We start from the raw sequence: 18169 nt of genomic DNA on the forward strand, positions 1-18169 counted from the left end.
TATTCTTGAAAAAAATATGTTTGGGTTGACTTCCACTTTAATCAAACTGTTACGCTACGTTCAGACCAAAGACAAAATGTGACTTTGCCTCCGCCTTTCTCGGGTGAGTACGACCACGCATACAAACGTAGCTGCTTCGTTCACGCCACGCCACAACAGAGAAGAGGATTGGCTCCTCCTTATCCTCTGATAGGAGAAATATGCATGAACATCGCTAGTCAATCAGGGTTTGGGTTGTGTTAAAACTTTGGCTAATGCTAAATGCTATTTCTATTTTGGTTCAAAGCTAAGCAGCCGTAAGCAAATAAATACACTTAGAAGATCTGCCAACTTCCTTGCTTACCATTCTCCAAGCCTGCTGCCTTTTTGGCTCGGTCCCAATATTGGAAGCTGGCTGACTGCGTTGTACGGCTCCCCGCTATCCAAAGACCGCAATGCTTATTTTGTCCTGTACAGGACATCGTGTGTGTGCATTTTTTGTTTTTTTTCCCTTAGGACACCTTATGTCTGACGTGGTAAGTACAATTTCGATGCAGGTTGGCTGTCATGCGCGTGGACACAAGTCTTCCGGTTCAAATTGACCAAGTCAAGCGAATGTGCTCGCCCGAGCCACGTCCCCTTAAACGTGTCAATCGTGCCGCCTGGCATACATTTGCACCTCCGCGAACTGCATTGTTTTCATACGTGATCGTATTGCGAGAATAGCTTTGTTTGCGTTTGTTTAACAGTTGAATTCAGTGTAAATTGATTCGTAACGGCAGGCGACTGCTGTCGTGTTACAGTCTCAGATGCTACAGTATATTCAAATATTGTAATGCTGAGAGTATGACTGTACACGATACACTGCCACAACACTGACAAAAAAAACAAACAAAAAAAAATGTCTAGTTGTCATTTTTGCTTACTTGCAATGCATGTTGTACACTCATACTCCTGCCACAACACTGACAAAAAAAACAAACAAAAAAAAATGTCTAGTTGTCATTTTTGCTTACTTGCAATGCATGTTGTACACTCATACTCCCAAAATTAGCTTCAAGACAGTTGACTTGAGAAGATATGGATTTGGTTGCTAAATGGTTGTCACTACAAAAAAAGTATTCTTTTTTGTATAAACCTTTGCGATGGGGAAGCTTGACCTCGTTCCTCCATGTCTGTCTCTTCCCCTTGCGCCTCGGCCTTTCTCGGATAGTAATAGTGGTGCTCTTCGTGACTCTGCGGCGACACAAGAACGAGCCACTCATCATCAAGGACGACGAGGACGTGCGCGAGAACATCATCCGCTACGATGACGAGGGCGGCGGCGAGGAGGACACGGAGGCCTTTGACATCGCCACCCTGCAGAACCCAGACGGCGTCAACGGCTACCTGCCGCGCAAGGACATAAAGCCCGACCTGCAGTTCATGCCGCGCGCCGGCCACCACTCGGGCCCCAACGGAGTGGACGTGGACGAGTTCATCAACGTGCGGCTGCATGAGGCTGACAATGACCCCACGGCACCTCCGTACGACTCCATCCAGATCTACGGCTACGAGGGTCGGGGGTCGGTCGCCGGCTCGCTCAGCTCGCTGGAGACCACGTCGTCCGACTCGGACCAGAACTATGACTACCTCAGGGAGTGGGGCCCTCGCTTCAGGAGACTTGGCGAACTCTACTCAGTGGGCGAGAGCGACCGCGAGACCTGACCTGAAAAAAAAACTAAACAAGACTTTCTGACTTTTCTTTTCTCTTCCGTCCACGTGTGTATTAAGCGCTAGAGTTCTATCGGCTTTTAGAAACAGAAAACAAGAAAAAAAAAATAAAATAAAACACAGGCCACTTTTTTGTATTCTTCCTAGAGTCGAGTTATAGCAGTCATCCACATCGTAATCGTTGAGCCGAAACAAACCGTCTTTTTACTAGGAGATTCTTGTGGAGTGTAAAAACTTTAGATTCCGTTGTGGAGTGTCTAGCAGTGTTTTGGGTGTTAGTCATTGCCGTGACTTCCAGTAGCAGAGAGCCGGTAGGCCCTGTCCAGTCAGAGAATCTTGAACGGACTTTCAAGCAATACTTGGTCAACCTTACAACAATGAATGTATGGGAGGATTTGAACGACAACAAAGACAAAAAAAGGGTGTGGGCTTTGAAAAAAAGTGACTTTGTTATCATTTGATATGTTCTCTCTATGGTGGCCACATTTATAAACTACGCTTTATACAACTCTTTGTATTTACGTGCTACAGGTGGCACCGTCGCCATCGAGCTAGCCTATAAAAAGACGTGAGGGCAACAACAACAAAAAATGTAGAAACTCTGAGGCCTTCTTTTTACAGAAGCAAGTTAAATAACCTAATGGTTTGCTTTTTTTTTTTTCTGTTGATTCTTCATTACCTTTCATGCGTTTTTGTATGTATCTTTTCCTTTCCAGGATGAAAACTCCACAAATGAGAGGGCTTAGCCCAAGATATAGATCGGTTGCGTCGTTAGCATCTCTCTGCTAGCCGCCAACACACCATTTGATTCGCCAGAAAAAAAAAAAGACACAAACCCAGCCCGTGTGCATATTGTACGTACACTGTATGATACGAGTAAAGAAAAAAATGGCTTGTGCTGTACATAGCATTTCTGCTAACGTCATTAGTTTCAAACAAGGCTGGTTGAGAATTTCAAATTTCCGAAGTGTAATGAGACAGTAGGCTCAACGGTCTACCGACGAGCGCGTTCTACCTTCTGCTCACCTTTTCTGCTGTGCATTCAATGCTTATCAGTGTGTATGTTCAATTATTTACTCCCCTGTATTGTAATCTCTCCAGATTACCCTGTATTGTTTCCTACTTGTTCAAATATATTTTTATAAATACCGTTGAGTGGGTGCTGTCTGCTACTTAAGGAGCAGTGCAAAGGGGGATACGGAAGAGGATCGACTCGGAGGGGAAGCAACGCGCCTTCCGGATGACGAACATATAGACTGCGGTTGGATACGTTAACTTGTTTTTAAGGTCAGGGTTCGGTTCACATCACATTAGGGATATCGAGGTAACAAAATGCAAAACAAACTGCCTACGTCTTTTCGTTTTAGGTGTTCAATAAGTCGCACAGCATTTCCTGTTTGATTTGATTTATTGATAAAAGAAGTTAAAGCAAGGCGTTATGTGAAATGTGGAAAACATTTCACCTCTGTTGCTGACCCAAAGAAGTTAAAATAAGGGTTTTATGTCAAATGTGGTAAGCATGTATCTACCTCTGTTGCTAACCCTTGAAAGAAACACTATCAGTAGTATACCCCGCTGTTCCAAAGTGATTCCGGTCCCGCATGATGTTCTCGTTTGCTTTAATCTTAAAAAAAAAAAAGTGGAAAGGAGTCTGACCGCGTGCATGAGACAGGGGAAGAAGGAAAAAAGAGAGTAAATTGGAACATTTCATCAGAAAATACCGCCCGAAGAAAGCCTTGTAACACCCGCACGCTTGTGATTTAAAAGCCGCGAGTGAAAGAAACAACAGGGTGGATGGAGCGGTTGTGTTGAATCTGTTGTAAGAAAGTTGGTGGCAGGTTTATGCATCATCTAACAGCGGGATAAGCGGCCTTGTTGCTTTCCATTTCCTATGCTGCTCTTCACTTACTCACCAACTTGCTTTTTTTTATTTTTTTTTTATGGCTTTCTCACTACCATAAATGTCAGTTTGCTGTCCCTGTGTGCTACACAAAGAAAAACATGGCCTTTTACACACTTGACTCACTATGCTATCCTTATAGTTTAGTTATAGAAATAAACCGAACAATAACAATCCACAAGGTAATGAAAAATTCCATGGCAGGTTCATACATTGTATGTGTCAAGATTACTGTGATTGTGCCAGTTATTCTTTATAACCAGAGCTGGGCATTTTCCTCAAAATTCCCGGTCCGTTTATCGCCTTCCGACTGCAGCCGGGGTACCCTCCCGCCGTCCGTATATCCGCCTTTTTGACCGAATATCATTTTAAACGGGCTTTCATTTGCGTTCCCATCTACAAACTTTGACCGACTTCCACTTGCACCCCACACCCTCCTGCGTAATTCTGCACAGAGGCTAGATTGTTTAGGTATTTTCGCAGACCCATGCGAACTGACGCAGCGTGGCACATTTTTAAAAAGGGCGCTTGCGCTATTCTGGGCGTTAACACGGCCAACTTTTTTCCATGACAATTGATAACTACAAAAAAATTACCAGTTTTAAAAAAATTAAAAATGACTGTCTATCCATATGCCACACAAAATTGACTTTTTCACTCCTTTTACTCAACACACTATTATTACAACATGGCCCTAAAAAAATACATGATTTAAAAAAAAAAATACACCAAAAACCTTATCACTTCCCCTGAGCAATACTGGTAAATGTCGGACACAGAACATGTCTTTCATGCCTCCAAGTTGTTGCCTATGAGGACTTTCTTTTTTTTTTTTCTTTTTTATCAGGTTGACATTATGAAGTGTTAACAGGTACGTCAGAGCCTTTATTGCTGTGCTGCATAAAATGGAGGACAACTCAAAGGCTGCTGGGCACTTCCCTTTGAACGCAAGGTAAACCTACAAAGTTCTAATTGGTTAGCATTTGGAAGCAATTTTTCCTCCACTGGAAGTAATGGGAATAGAAATCAAAGTACTTTCTGGGGTGTCAAACTGGCACAATCTTGCAACCTTCATTAAATCCATAAGCAAAGGTCTGGTGGAAGTCATAATAAAAATAAAGAAGTGGAATAATGTACAAAAAGGTCCACAATCACATCCATTTCATGTAATTAATGCTGATTGAGCTGGACTACAAATAAATACTATGGCCGCACATTGAAAAGCAAATGCGTGTGTCAACCGACCACTATGGGCGCACACACTTTGTGTGCCACACTCAGTAACATCAGATAACATCAGAAGCTTTTGTTATTTATGAGAATGGTGAGAATCAGATAAAGGCCAACAAAGTCTAATCTCCTGACAAGATTAGCAGGGAGGCAAGACTGCAACCACGCTCAGAAATAGGGGGAAAAAAAAAAAATGACAACAAAAAAATAGTAAGGCGAGGGAAATTGCATCATATTTAATCTCCTCTGCTCATAGAAAAGTAAATAGGAAGGGTGATGAGTTGTACTGTTATGATTAATTAGAAAAAAAGCTTTTCTTGCTTGAGAAGAATTAAAACACAATGAGATCACCCTTTCATTCCCACTATGACCAATACAGTCAGACCATTCCAGCCGAGTCCTGCCTATTTCTATCGTGTTTGATGGCGCTTATCATGTAGAGCCATCACATTAATCATATTACAGCAACATTCTGCACAAGTATCCATGCGTGCGCCATCTTTTTTTTTTTTCTTAAACATGTATTATTTCTAGTTGTTGTAGCCGTTTCTATTGAACAAGGTGGCAGTTAAACACAAACACATGTTGGGTTCTTTCATCGACCAAAATTCTGGATTATGAAACACGTTTATACATTTTGGGCTATTTTTGAGCTGGGTCAAAATTCCTCAATCCAAGATGGTTTATTTGAGCTACTGTGTTATGAAATATTTTACCCTAAAGGGTTACTCCATGGCTTATTTCTACTTGTTCTGTCTGTTTGTTTCTTTGTGCAAGGTGGCAGTTACATACTGAAAAATGTTGGGTTGTTTCATCTACTCAACCGCTGGGTTATGAAATGATTTACCCGTTATGTGTTATTTTGATTGCTTCAAATCACATCGACAGACTTGCATCCACCCAATCAACTTGAATCTCCACACTTGGTCAGTCCAGGTTCTGTGATGGCACAAATTACCCACCACGGCAATTTCTCCTCTTGGTGAGGTAAATTAATGATTCTTTTTTTTCCCCTCCACATTGTGTTTTATTACCTATTGAAGTAGTCGTAGAAGTACTAGCGATATTGTCGAGGCTCATTGGTAAATTTGGCTAGCCACGTAACTAGCCATTTAGCTGTTATCACTGAATCACACACTGATACAGCTTTTCAGTTTTTCCCCAGCCATTTACTTAATCAAATAATGCGATTTGTTCACACTACTTGTGTTCGTTTATTTTGAGCTCACCAACTAGGTAGTTGGTTTGGTTAGCTTACCGGATGATTTGCCAGTCAGTTAGCTTGCTCGTTAGCGAGGTATTAGCCAGTTTAGGCACAATTCCAGATAATTTCAACCGAGGGAATCGTTTCTTAATATGAAGTTAGAACAATTTATAGGCACAGTATTCCGGCGGATTCCAGCTCGCACTGTGTGAATGTATATTAAGTGTACGTGAGTGAAACCTCACGTCGTTGGTGATCGGGCCAAAACCTCGTAAATCAATATGAATTTCATATTAAAAAAAAAAAAAGATACTATTGGTCAGTCCACAAGCATGGGTGTTATTTTTTTTACACATTACTGACCAATCTAAAGTGTTTAAAATGGCTTGCTCTCTTTCAGGAGGCAACACCAATGGTTGAACAAACTTGACTAGTTTGACTATAGTGACTAATTTGGATGTACAAGGTTTAGGCCTGACGCAAGCGATAAACTCGTTATCACATAAATGTAACGTGTAGTGTTTCTAGTAAATTCATTAGGACCGTCACAAATGCATTTTACCATTTTGCACCCTCGCTGTGGGTTTTAGGTTTCATTTTAGTTGGATACAGAATGACACAATCCTAGGTATATGTCACTCAATAACTTATTGATACCTCACTCCCTAACTTATTGATACCTATGTCTTGCTACAGATGAAGTTGGGGAACTCGTACTGAGACAGCTGCCTGCCTTGCTTCCACCTAATGTGTACAAAGTTGGCCGCAAAACAAATATGACACACTGTTCAAGAAGGCAGCTTGGCCTACATCGACAATAGGCATGTAAGTGCAACTTTATTCATTTTATTAATATATCTATCCATCATATTTGACTTTAATTCTGCTTAAAACATAATGGTTTATAGTATAAAATATTATATATTATAATATTTATGATACTTGTAATGCAACCACAGAAAGTGTCGATTTGTGACACACGTCAATGACATGATGTCATCTCTAGTTGCCATCCCCATGAGTTGAGATCATCAAGGAACGATGTTCTAATTTCTGCAAACATTTCTCCCTCCTGCTGCCTGGCTTCTCTGTTGTTCTCCTTGTCCCATCAAGAGGATTTTTGGTGGGAGGCGCTAACAAGTAAACAGAGAAGCCAGGAAACTAGAAATTTGCAAATAAAGAAATGAAATTGGCATTTTTGTGTTTTGGGGGAAATGTTTTTATTTTTTTTTATAAATTTCTTGGCACTTCATGTTCCTCGGTCAGGTCAATTTTGATTCGCTACTTTATTGTAGTCCTTTCTTGTATATCTATTGACCACCACTTAGCAACGACGTATGACTGACATAATATAAATTATGAAAGCATAACATCATGAGCCAAAGAAAGTAAATAACCGGGCCAACAACTCGGTCCACTCCATGGGAGCAAACTTTCTTCCTCAACTGGAGCGCACCTTATCCTATTGTTTACCGTGATATTTCTATTTCTCCTGTGAAGATCAAAGTGGACCAAATTAGATACGCAAACAATGATGAATTCCAATGTGAAGGTTAGCTAGCTTGAATAAGTTCAATCGTAATGAGGGATAAAGAACAGTCAGGGGGTTTATTTGGGAATTCTGCTGGGATGTTGTTATCGTGAGGAAAAGGTAAGAAAGGGGTTTTGTTGACGTGAATCACTACGCAGGTTGTTAAATGTATTACCTGGCGGAGGCTAATGAACTTGTTTCACTGCACGCAAACCTTGTAGAACACATGTCCAATGTTGCAAATTGTAGGACATTTGTATTTGCAAACAACAATAAAATTGAAAGCCATAAGCCCTGATGAACTGGATTTTACACCTGCTTTTGGGGGGGGGGGGGGGGGGGGGGCGGGGGGAATTGATCGGCAATGGATGCCACGGTGAAAAAAAGCTTCACATTGTAGCGTACCCATCTGTCTGATTATTTATCATCAGACTTTGCCCACATTAAATGGTGTAGGCCAAAAAAAAAAAATCAAGTAGCCTCGAGTGGCTCAACGCGGGGGTGGACCAAAACATTTGACTCCGCCCACACAGATTCCAAGCACATTCTTTTTTTTTAAACTATAATCTGGGTGGTTTTAATGATACGCCATCTTATGACGCCAAGCTTACCTTTTAATACTTTATTGAACATTCAAGTCAGTCTGGGTGGGGCTATGAACTGTTTGACTTGACATGCGCTACCAAAAATTCTGGTACATTTTTGCGTGCGTGTTGAGGCCCCAAATAGGGCAATTTGTACATTGAAAGATTAAAAATAGACACAACAGAGGTGGGGGTGATGGGGTGTTTTCCTTTGCAGGAGTTTGTTTAAAAACAACCTCCAAAGAAAGGTCACCATTAAATCAAAAAATTGTGCATTTCACACGTTAACTTCTTTGAATTTTTGAGCATCTTGACATGATGGACATTTAACTTATTGAAATCATTTGTGTCTAGTACAGGGGTGACCAACCTTTTTGAAGCTGAGAGCTACTTCTTGGTTGCTAATTTGTATAAAGGCCTACCAGTTTGCTACACACGTCTGAAAAAAATATTATAGGTTATTATTAGGGCTACAGAAAAAAAAATCGGCTAAGTAACCACCAAAATTGGTTGTCAAAAATTTCTGCCAGGAAAAGGGGGGAGTGGCGCGATAATTTAAGTAACCGATGGAATAATCAATTTGTGAGTGGCAGCTCTAGTTATTACTTATTTAAGACATTAATTTATGTAATTGTCCTGGTCATGATGAACATGCATGATGTTAATCGAACATACAGGACCCCTAACTAAAAAATAACACTTTCGTATCAATGCTGTCTGCACTGCATTTGTCCCACTTTCGCGTCGTCGGGAGCCAGAAAGAGAGGGAAAAAAAAGCTCTTAAAATATAAAAACAGCCTCTTTGCTGGAGGCCAACATGACACATTTTGGCTGTGACTGACATCAAACTATTTAGAGATGTTTGTTTAACGATCGCGTGGCAGACACATTTGCACGACGGCGGTGAAAGCAGATCAGAATTTTTTTTTTTAAGGAACTTTTTGCTTCACTCGACACCTTCAAGAGTCAAAAACAACACTAGACGGGAAGAACACGATGTCGACAAAACAGGGCCGTGACTTTTAGGTTTGATCGGGAGTGGGCAAGGTTCGGCCTCTGTTCTTTTATCTGTCCCGCCGAGCATTGACATAGAGTCAGGATATTTCTTGCATTAATTTAGCTGTTTAATGAATGTGTTTATTCGTTTTTTAATGAAATTGCCAGCTGATTTCTTGAGCATATTCTATATGCTTTAGCTTGCTGCTTGTTCAAGCAGTGTTATCTCATATAAGTTGGTGGGTTCACAACTTTGATCGAGACCCATTTACCCGATGAGGCGAACACGATCAATATATAATCATAATTAGGAGGAAGAGGTGCTTTCATGCCGTCCTCGAGTCTTCCTGAGTGGACAAAGTGCAATTAGATGACTTTTTAAGACGTTTTAAAGGCAAACAATAAGCGGTGGCGACCATACGTTTCCTGATGGACAATACTTACTGATGATTTAAGTGGGAAGAAAAAATATGGGCAGATGCAAATGAACACTTCTACAATTGTCACATTTAATCATTCAAGCTAATTACTTAAGCGAGAATTAAGGCAAGATGAATCATGTTTCATTATTAAGCGTCACAGCGGTGACAAGAGTGTTACTAATTACCGTTTTTCTTTTAGGCCGGATTTAATCATTAAAGCTAATTACTTGAGCCTCACATAGGCCTTGGATAGTTTAAACTGATGCTCTCATCTATTTGACAATAAGACGACCAGAAAATGCAATCGGGGGGCGGACGGGGGTGTCGGGGTTACCTTTTTGTTTGTACTTTGAACATAAAATCTCGTAAATTCTGTCAAAAATGTTTTTTTTCTAAATCTTCTTTAAAATGTCTGGCAGTGAATGATTTGATTACTATATAAACATTATGTATTGAGAATTCATATTGACACTTCCATTACACTGCTATTACTTGTGATACAATGTTTTTCTCTTATTGCCCCTGAAAAAAAAAAAAAAAAAACAAATGATGAGTGAGGGTAATCAGTGCATGAACACTGCGTACACTAGGGATGGAGTGCTCCTGACCTTGACCTGGGACGTTTTGAGTCAGTGGAGGGAATACTTCCTACTTCCCAAGGTCTCTTTAGGGGAAGTCAACCCAAACATATTTTTTTCAAGAATATGTTCTCTGCTGGCCCACTAGAGGAAACACGGAATTCTGATTCATATTGTGTTGGTGGAATATGAGTTAAGCAGCCAAATCCACCCGTTTTTAGCCATCTCAGGGCGCGGCCATTTTGTCACTTCTGTTGACTGAAAATGACATCACAACTGCTCAGAGCTCATCTTCAAAAAACAGGTGAGCTGTGATTGGTCGTTACCTGAGCCCTGAGCAACTTTGATGTCCTTAACAGTCGACAGAAGTGACTGTAAATTTAGCCAATTTACTGATGGCTAAAAACGGGTGATTAACTCTTCCACAAACGCAATATTAATCCGAATGTCTTGTTTCAACTAGTGGGCCTGCATAGAACATTTTCTTAAAAAAAATATATGTTTGGATTGTCTTCCCTTTAAGTCTTCGTATGAGGAAGCAGCCTACGAGTTGGGCCTCTCATATTCCTAGTCAGTTTGATGGGTCCCGTCAAACGTCGCAAGGTTTTATTGAAACGGTTCTTAAAAGACGCTACCATTCCTGAGATGATACATTTCAAGATGGCCACCGGGAGCAGGATCTAAAAGGACCCCCGGTGAGCTGGCAAATGGCGGGAAGCTGCTGCGCTGCTGCACAGCGGGTGTGCTGGGACCAAACTGCCGGATGGATCTTTCATTCTGTTAAACAGGAAGGCAAAACATAGAGGCTGGCTAATGCAGCAGATGTACAATTGCTCTTCTGCGTGGCTTTCATCATGCTTCCCGCGCTTAACGAGGAAATACAAGGGAGCTTTTGATGAGGGTGAATTTGCCTCAAAGCCACCAGTCCCAGTCCGCCTGCCGACATGCCGCACATACAAACGTGACGCAAAACGCATGACTTGCGGGAAGTGGTGAAGAGGTCACACGTTCCTATGAGAAGAAAGGCTGGAGTTGATGTCCAATTATTAGCATCCTAATGATCTCCGCGGGAGACGTCCGCAACCTCCCGGCTGCTCCTCACCTTATTTAATTTTACCTCACCCCATGTTCCACCCGACAAGGCCCTCTCGCATTGGCTTTGTTCCCTTGCCATTGTTTTTGTTTGGCAAAATGAATTTTGAGGGCTGTTGAGGGCTTTTGCATACATTAAAACTCACCAAATTTTGTAGCCGTTTGGGCTGACATAAAATGTCTTTTTTAGTGTATTCAAACTTCCATTTTTCAGTGCCAGTAGCACTTTAACAGATTCTGACTGTTGAGGAGAAAAATTCAACGTGCTATCAAAACTTTTCTGATACTCCAAATGGTACGAGTACACTTCAAATTTATTTTGGTTGTACCTTTTAGGGCATTTTAGGTATAAATGGCAGGATTTTAAAACGGTGTTAAAGTGCAACTATTGCCATCATAAAGTTAGAAATCTACAGTAACTAACCTGGGCACTCAAGACCAATCACGGCTGACCAGTTTTCTGAAGCTGAGCCGTGATTGGTCGTTACCTGAGCCCCGAGTAGTTGTGATGTCATTTTCAGTCGACAGAAGTGACAAAATGGCCGACCCCAGAGATGGTTAAAAAGGGTGGATTTTGCTGCTTAACTCATATTCCGCAATATTAATCAGAATGCGGTGTTTCAAATAGTGGGCCAGCAGAGAACATATATCTTGCAAAAAATATGTTTGGGTTGATTACCGCTTCAATAAAATTGCGCCCTACACAATTCTTACAAATTTAAGACCTGTAAGCCAGTTGCACTCAGCAGCATTAAAATTATAGTTTGTTTGTCTGTCATGAGTAGACGCACACAAAATAAAGTCACCAAAATCCATGCTCAAGAAGACACAGGAAGTCTGCCATTTTGCGGCCGTTGTAGTGCAGATCATCAAACATCAAAACATCTCTCATGATGTCATCCTCAGGCTGTTGGTTCGAACTAAACAAAATATTTGAGCTAAGCCATCTTCATGCAAGGCCTCTAATGCAAACTCATAAAATGCGAAAATGAATAAAAATATGCTGAAGAAGACACGGCATTAACTCTAAATGAAAGCCCTGGCCTTAATGGTTGCCGCTTTGTCCTGCAGGCTGACTTTGTCCCGCCATTAATAATGGCAACATAACAGAGACAGAGTGTAGTATTTTGTCTTAATAATTACTCTTTTCTTTAACGATGCGGCGGAATATGAATATCCATCTTGGCGCTGGCTCTCTTTGTGTAATTAAATGCAAGCAAAGCTGGCCTGCGTTTCACTTTAGTGTGTTTCAATTTTGTCAGCAGCTTTGCCATAATGCGACTATCTGAATTTCAAATGATGAATGAAAATCCAGTACTTAGCCGAGTAATTCCATTAAAGGGCCACATTATGGAAATAAAGACAAAAAAAAAGACATTGTGTAATTCAATTTTCTGTGTTTGCCTTCTCATTGGGGCCGCCACGCATGAGGCCATCCCGCCAATTTACTAATATTTAAGTGCCTCCTCTTCCCTGAAAACCGCATTACTCCGCGCATAATCAAACATTTGCATCCAGCCGCGCGCTGGGGAGTGTGTGCGCGGTTTACAACTCCATTTATTCAACAACTCAACCACTGTCCTAAATTAAATGTGCACGTTTGACAAGATTTTGTGGTGAGTAAACATCTTTATTCCTGCTACGTCCGAGCTTGTGGAGTTGAGTTATTAGAGTTTCACGTTTTATGGCGAGTCATCAAAGTTTGCCGTGACGCCCACAAACAATGATGAAAATTCAAATGTTTCGGAATTTAGCGTTGTCCGTCGATGCGCTACAAGTTGTCGATGAAGAGCATCAATTGGACAATGACAGAGGCATGTTTTATTCTTTGGTGGCGTTCTTCTCGCAGGTTAACTCAACTAAACAGGAAGTCGGCCATTTTGAATTAAATTTGGCTTATTATGGCTGGTTATGGATTAGCTTTGATTACAATAGCTGCTGGAACTTGACCCACATGATAATTTCTTCTTAAAAATTACTCACAATTGATAAGAGTCGAAGCCTGAAGACATCCCCGAACTTATTTTTCATCATAGTGGTAGCGCCACCTACTGGCTAAGGGAAGTACATGTTTTACTCTTTGATGTTTTTCTCCTCGCAGGTAAACCAAATCTACCTCATAATTGCTCAGAAGACTGTGTGGACCTTCCCGATGTTAAAATACGAAGTTTGTGATTTTAAGTGAAAAAATGTCGTCATGGCAAGGGGCAGTTCGCCAGTAAAACAAATCTGATTTTGATGGTCTAATCAGACATGAAGTCTCACAAAACTTTGCACACACAACAGGCCCAGTGTAGTCATCAATATTTTCTATTTTATCGTGCATTTAAAAAAAACAAAAATGGCTCGCTAGCGCCCCCTGGAAATCTTTTAAAAAATCAGCCCTGGTTGTACGTTTCACCTACATCTCCGAATATTTGGTGGTATATGTAACGGGTCAAGGCCTACAAAAATTCTCTTAGCCATATACTAAACCTAACAGGAAGTCCGCCATTTTGAATTTACTTTAAAAGGTTTTGCAATTTTGTCACTTTCAACAAAGGTTCAAATTTGGTAGCAATAGGACCAACTCTTGAAGGCAAGCATCTGCTTGGCACTATGAGAAAGCTCAAATAACAACAAGAAATAATAACAAGATGAGTGCAAAATCTCCGGAAAGATTAGGCTGAAAGATCCTCTCCAACAAGAAACCTTCATTCCTTGAAGGCTGATTGAGTCTTCACAATAGACCGTTTCCAAGAAAGACTTAAAGCGCTCCAAAGAATGAGATTCAGCTGAGTTCTCAAAAAGAGACAGAGAGGAAAGAAAGCACTATCACGGAGTAACAGTGAGTCTTTTAGAGCGACACACGATCATGAAATCTCTGTAAAGAGACAAGATTGTTGCGTTGACACAGGATTACGGGAATATGATAATAGATGGGATTTCAGAGCAACAACCTTGATGATTTTGAATGACTTCTGGCCGCACGTCTTCAGTAATATGCCATGATATGGCTGTCAAATATGATGGAAACCTGAAAGGTTGCACACAATCCACCCCATGAAACCGTGATTTGGTTTGTTCCGATCGATCCGCCACCGATCGCGATCGGTTGAATTTCGTGAAAAATTACATGATCGGAATATTTGATCAAATCCTTTTATTGCCGAGTAAAAGGTCCGATCACACGCAGCTCATGCTTCGCCGTCTGAAGCCATGAGAGACCAGCCTGTGTGCGGTGTTTCGTCACCGCCCCCGCCCCAGTGCTGTCGCAGCGCAGTATAAGTGACTTATTGCCGCAGGGAGACGCATTGTTGGTCATATTTTGAAATACAGACAATCCATGTGATTGGAATCAATATCGGTATCGGCCGATGCCACTCTTGGATGATTGGTATCGGTGTCATAAAACCCTGATCAGAACATCCCTAATTTTCTTGGATATAGATCAGGGGTGGGCAATTCCGGCCCTCGAGGGGCAGTATCCTGCCTGTTTTCCAACTCTCCCTGCGGGAACACACCTGATTCCAATGATCATATAATCAGCAAGGTCTGCAGAAGCTGGAAAACGATTCTGATCTTTTGAATCAGGTGGGTTGCACCAGGGTGACATAGAAAACATGCAGGATACCGGCCCTCGAGGGCCGGAATTGCCCAACCCTGATGTGGATCTTTTCCCCACAGGAAGTAACAGTGATAGAAATAGTCAGTTAACCATCATTAAAAGTTTTAAACGACAAAAAAAAAATATATATATGCCTTCCAGTATTCTTATATTATCCGTCTGCATGTGTTCCTAGTGTTTGTGTATGAATATTCCTTACTAGAAGGAATATCACGGCCGGAACTCAATGCTAATTTCCATTAACCTGTCAATGGTATTTTGCATTGACTGCTAGCGTTAGCACTAGTGACGTTTCTAAAACGACATATGTCTTGTATTTAAATATACAATGTGTTTAATTGTTTTTGTTATTTTGTTTTGCCCTAAACTCCAACTTGGGTGTCATTAAAAATCTTAAAGCACGCTGAGGGACATTCATCGTTTTTTTTTTTTTTCAATATTAATGTTTTTATGATCCAAAGAAACCACAAATTTCAATTAATTGCCCAACTTGGTGCTAAATTATTAGAGTAAAAGTCAAAATTTGTCGTTATAGTCCGGTCACGTGCAATAAAAAAACATTATTTTTGTTATATGGTAAATTACCATCTCTCATCCGTCTAGTTTATGTAGTTTATATTTGTTTACAATCGCAAACAACTGTTTGGAAAAGTTTCTCTTTGAAGGACTCATGGAAATGACCAAAAAGACCCTAAAATGGCTGCTTAAAGCAACAATGACAGAGTCGCTTTTCAGGCATTGGTGCTTCTGACTTTTTTTTTTCAGGCATGTTTTTTTTTAAACGTGATATAACTTCAGAGGGTATTTGAGGGGACTGAGTAAGAAACCTAATGACTTGAAAACACATTGTAGGAATCAAAAGGGATTTGAACCACACTCGAACGTGTGACAACCGAGCTTTGATACTCGCCAATAATGTTTCCTTTATAAGATGAAACGCCTTGTCAACGGGGGGACAATACCAGCTAACAGGTGAAGGGCGAGAAAAAAAGATTAGTGTTGTTCCCCCTTGCGATGCGGCATGAATTTAAAGCCCTCTTCTGACGTGGCCGGCCTACGTTCTTCTAAACATAGTCACTCTTGCTGCTGGAGTCTGTCAGTCAGAAGAGGAATGTGGGGGCTTTAAAAACTCCCCTGGCAGACATTTGACTGATGGAGGAGGCGGAAGTCAAGCATCCAACGGCGAGTGCCGAGGAGGCGTAAAAGCTGCGGTCCCGACGCAATGAAGGCCTCTCGCTCAGGAACAATTTCAATTGTCGGACATGGGCGGCCTCATAGGCTGAATGGGACAAAACTGGACTTGTGTGTGGTTTCAAACGGTAGCCACTTCAGAAGATGAAACACCTAAAGTAACGCGTCATGACTTGAGAGTGTTGTGTGGGTGGCGAACATACACCACCAAACTTGTCTCCATTCTTGACCTTTCTCAGCATTTCATAATTAATAGTCATTTTAATTTAGTATTATCATTGATTTGCGAGTAACTGATTATTTTACTTCGTCAACTCGATTGCAAACTATCGCATAATTTCTTGAAATGTAGATTGCTCGGCATTTTTATTTTGCTGTCATAATTATCAGCCCAAAACGTCTAAAAAATAAACACCTGCTTCAAATAAACTTCTCAAAAACATGAATCTATGTAATGGTCACCAGACAAGGACAGCAAAGTCGATGATCATAATCGCCCATTTGGACTTTGTGTCTAAGCAAACTAGCACCATCTACCAAATGGGATGTGTCCGTAATGTTATGCAAGTCTATGGTCATGTTATCGTGAGGTCCTATGACATATTTTATTTACTGAAAATGTTGTATGTTTCTTTGATGTTATTCGATAAATCTCGATTCTGAACTGCTGCAGTTGCATGCCGTTACGCTGCATTCTTTGAATTGATGGTTTCTTCTATAAAAGGGAGGCCATACAGCGGTGGTATTAAGGTGGATTAACTTAATGTCGGGCTGAGATTTTGTTTGTTTCCACATCAAGCTTTAAACACAATGACCTTTTGATCACTACCAAGTATTCTGCATGCGCGCACTGGCGAGGCAAATGGCGAGCCAGCGTCACTGAGCGAGCACTCAAGCGCAACCCTCTGATATTTGCTCTTTGATATTGACCACGCGGTCGATCGAGGCCTGCGATATGGACTGGCTGCTAATATTACTGCATTTTCACAGTTTGTCCATATTAGTCCCAGAGGAGGCAACGTATTGATCAAGTCGACACTGTGCAACATTTTGGCCGTTGCGCCCGTGTGAACTTCCACCTTCTGCCACGGAACAACATTTCAGTCCAGTTAGCAGCTGGACATAACCCTGACATCATCACACGTGATGTCATTGGAGGAAAATACATCTGAATATTAAGTCTGATGAATGCACCACCTTTTTCCAAGAAATGATTTAAAAATTCTGACGTCATGCTCTGCCCACCTTAGCTGGCGTAGGCGGAAAAAGACCCATCTCTCCCATCTTTCTAGGCAAGGCTAGGCAGCTCTATTTATAGGCTGTAGCGCATTTTATACTCACTGTGCTTCACGTCGAGCTAAATATCGTGTTTTATGGACAAGTGCCCAGCTTCCATAGCATCATCACAATGTCTTTGTGGTCAGATAGTGCAAAGAATGCATTCATTTTGTGATGATTTCAGTCCTACCCGTTGTTCTTTGTATATTTCGACTTTTGACCCAACCTATAAACTTGCACATATATACAACTGCACTTACACGCGTACTCCGTTCGTTGACATTCTGTGCATTTACTGGGAGCTGCCACCCCTTCCATAAAACCTAGTGCCGTAACATGTAGTTTAATGGCTCATTTTATGATGTACTGTAATGTTGTTGATCATTTAAAACGTTTATTAGAGGTGGGCATTCCGTCTGACCTGAGCTGGCGGACCTTTGATGTTAACTGACGGACCTTTGATGTTAACTGACGGAAGTGCGGTTAAAATCAAGTGATGGATTGACCAATACATGATTACAGTTTGGTATCGCTTGAAAAATAAACAAATTGATGGGCGACGGACGGGTACCCAGGCTGCTGACGAATGACAGATCGGCAAACTTTAGTAAAATGCCCACCTCTAGGAATCACATATACATATATTTTTCGGGTAAAAGGGACATTTTTCACAAAGAAAGTACTTATTCCAGTGCCAGAAAATATATTTGTTTTTGTGAAAGTTTATGAAAGTTAAAGCCGGAGAATAAAATTCTGGAAAAAAAAAAAAAATCCAAACCCTTTCGAAGCTTGTTTGGTAAGCAAAGCACAGAAAGAGAAAATTAGATTCTAATAACTGCTTTGTCGTTTTCTCCATGAATGAAA

The 18169-nt window shown here is 41.0% G+C and overlaps 1 protein-coding gene and 1 long non-coding RNA gene across 16 annotated transcripts in view; both read left to right on the top strand.

Moving 5' to 3' along the window:
- cdh8 (cadherin 8) overlaps positions 1–2842 on the top strand; it is a 166201-nt gene extending 163359 nt beyond the window's left edge. For 3 of the 4 annotated variants that reach the window (XM_086025310.1, XM_086025311.1, XM_086025309.1), the window contains exon 12: positions 1193–2842. In XM_086025310.1, coding sequence (XP_085881436.1) covers positions 1193–1686 — 494 coding nt within the window. In that variant the 3' untranslated portion in view covers positions 1687–2842. The remainder of the gene's footprint in view (positions 1–1192) is intronic. The other variant, XM_086025312.1, reaches the window with a different exon arrangement.
- Positions 2843–5586: 2744 nt separating this feature from the next.
- LOC147149682 (uncharacterized) overlaps positions 5587–18169 on the top strand; it is a 268040-nt gene continuing 255457 nt past the window's right edge. For 9 of the 12 annotated variants that reach the window (XR_015086169.1, XR_015086166.1, XR_015086165.1 and 6 more), the window contains exons 1-2: positions 5587–5809; positions 6723–6851. This is a non-coding gene — a long non-coding RNA (uncharacterized LOC147149682). Of the gene's footprint in view, positions 5810–6722; positions 6852–7032; positions 7107–7139; positions 7184–18169 lie in introns of those variants that run through there. The other 3 variants (XR_015086171.1, XR_015086175.1, XR_015086176.1) reach the window with 3 other exon arrangements.

This window comes from Filicampus tigris, chromosome 3 (genome assembly GCF_054856515.1).
Source record: "Filicampus tigris isolate MCC_2025a chromosome 3, RoL_Ftig_1.0, whole genome shotgun sequence".
NCBI classification, from domain to species: domain Eukaryota; kingdom Metazoa; phylum Chordata; class Actinopteri; order Syngnathiformes; family Syngnathidae; genus Filicampus; species Filicampus tigris.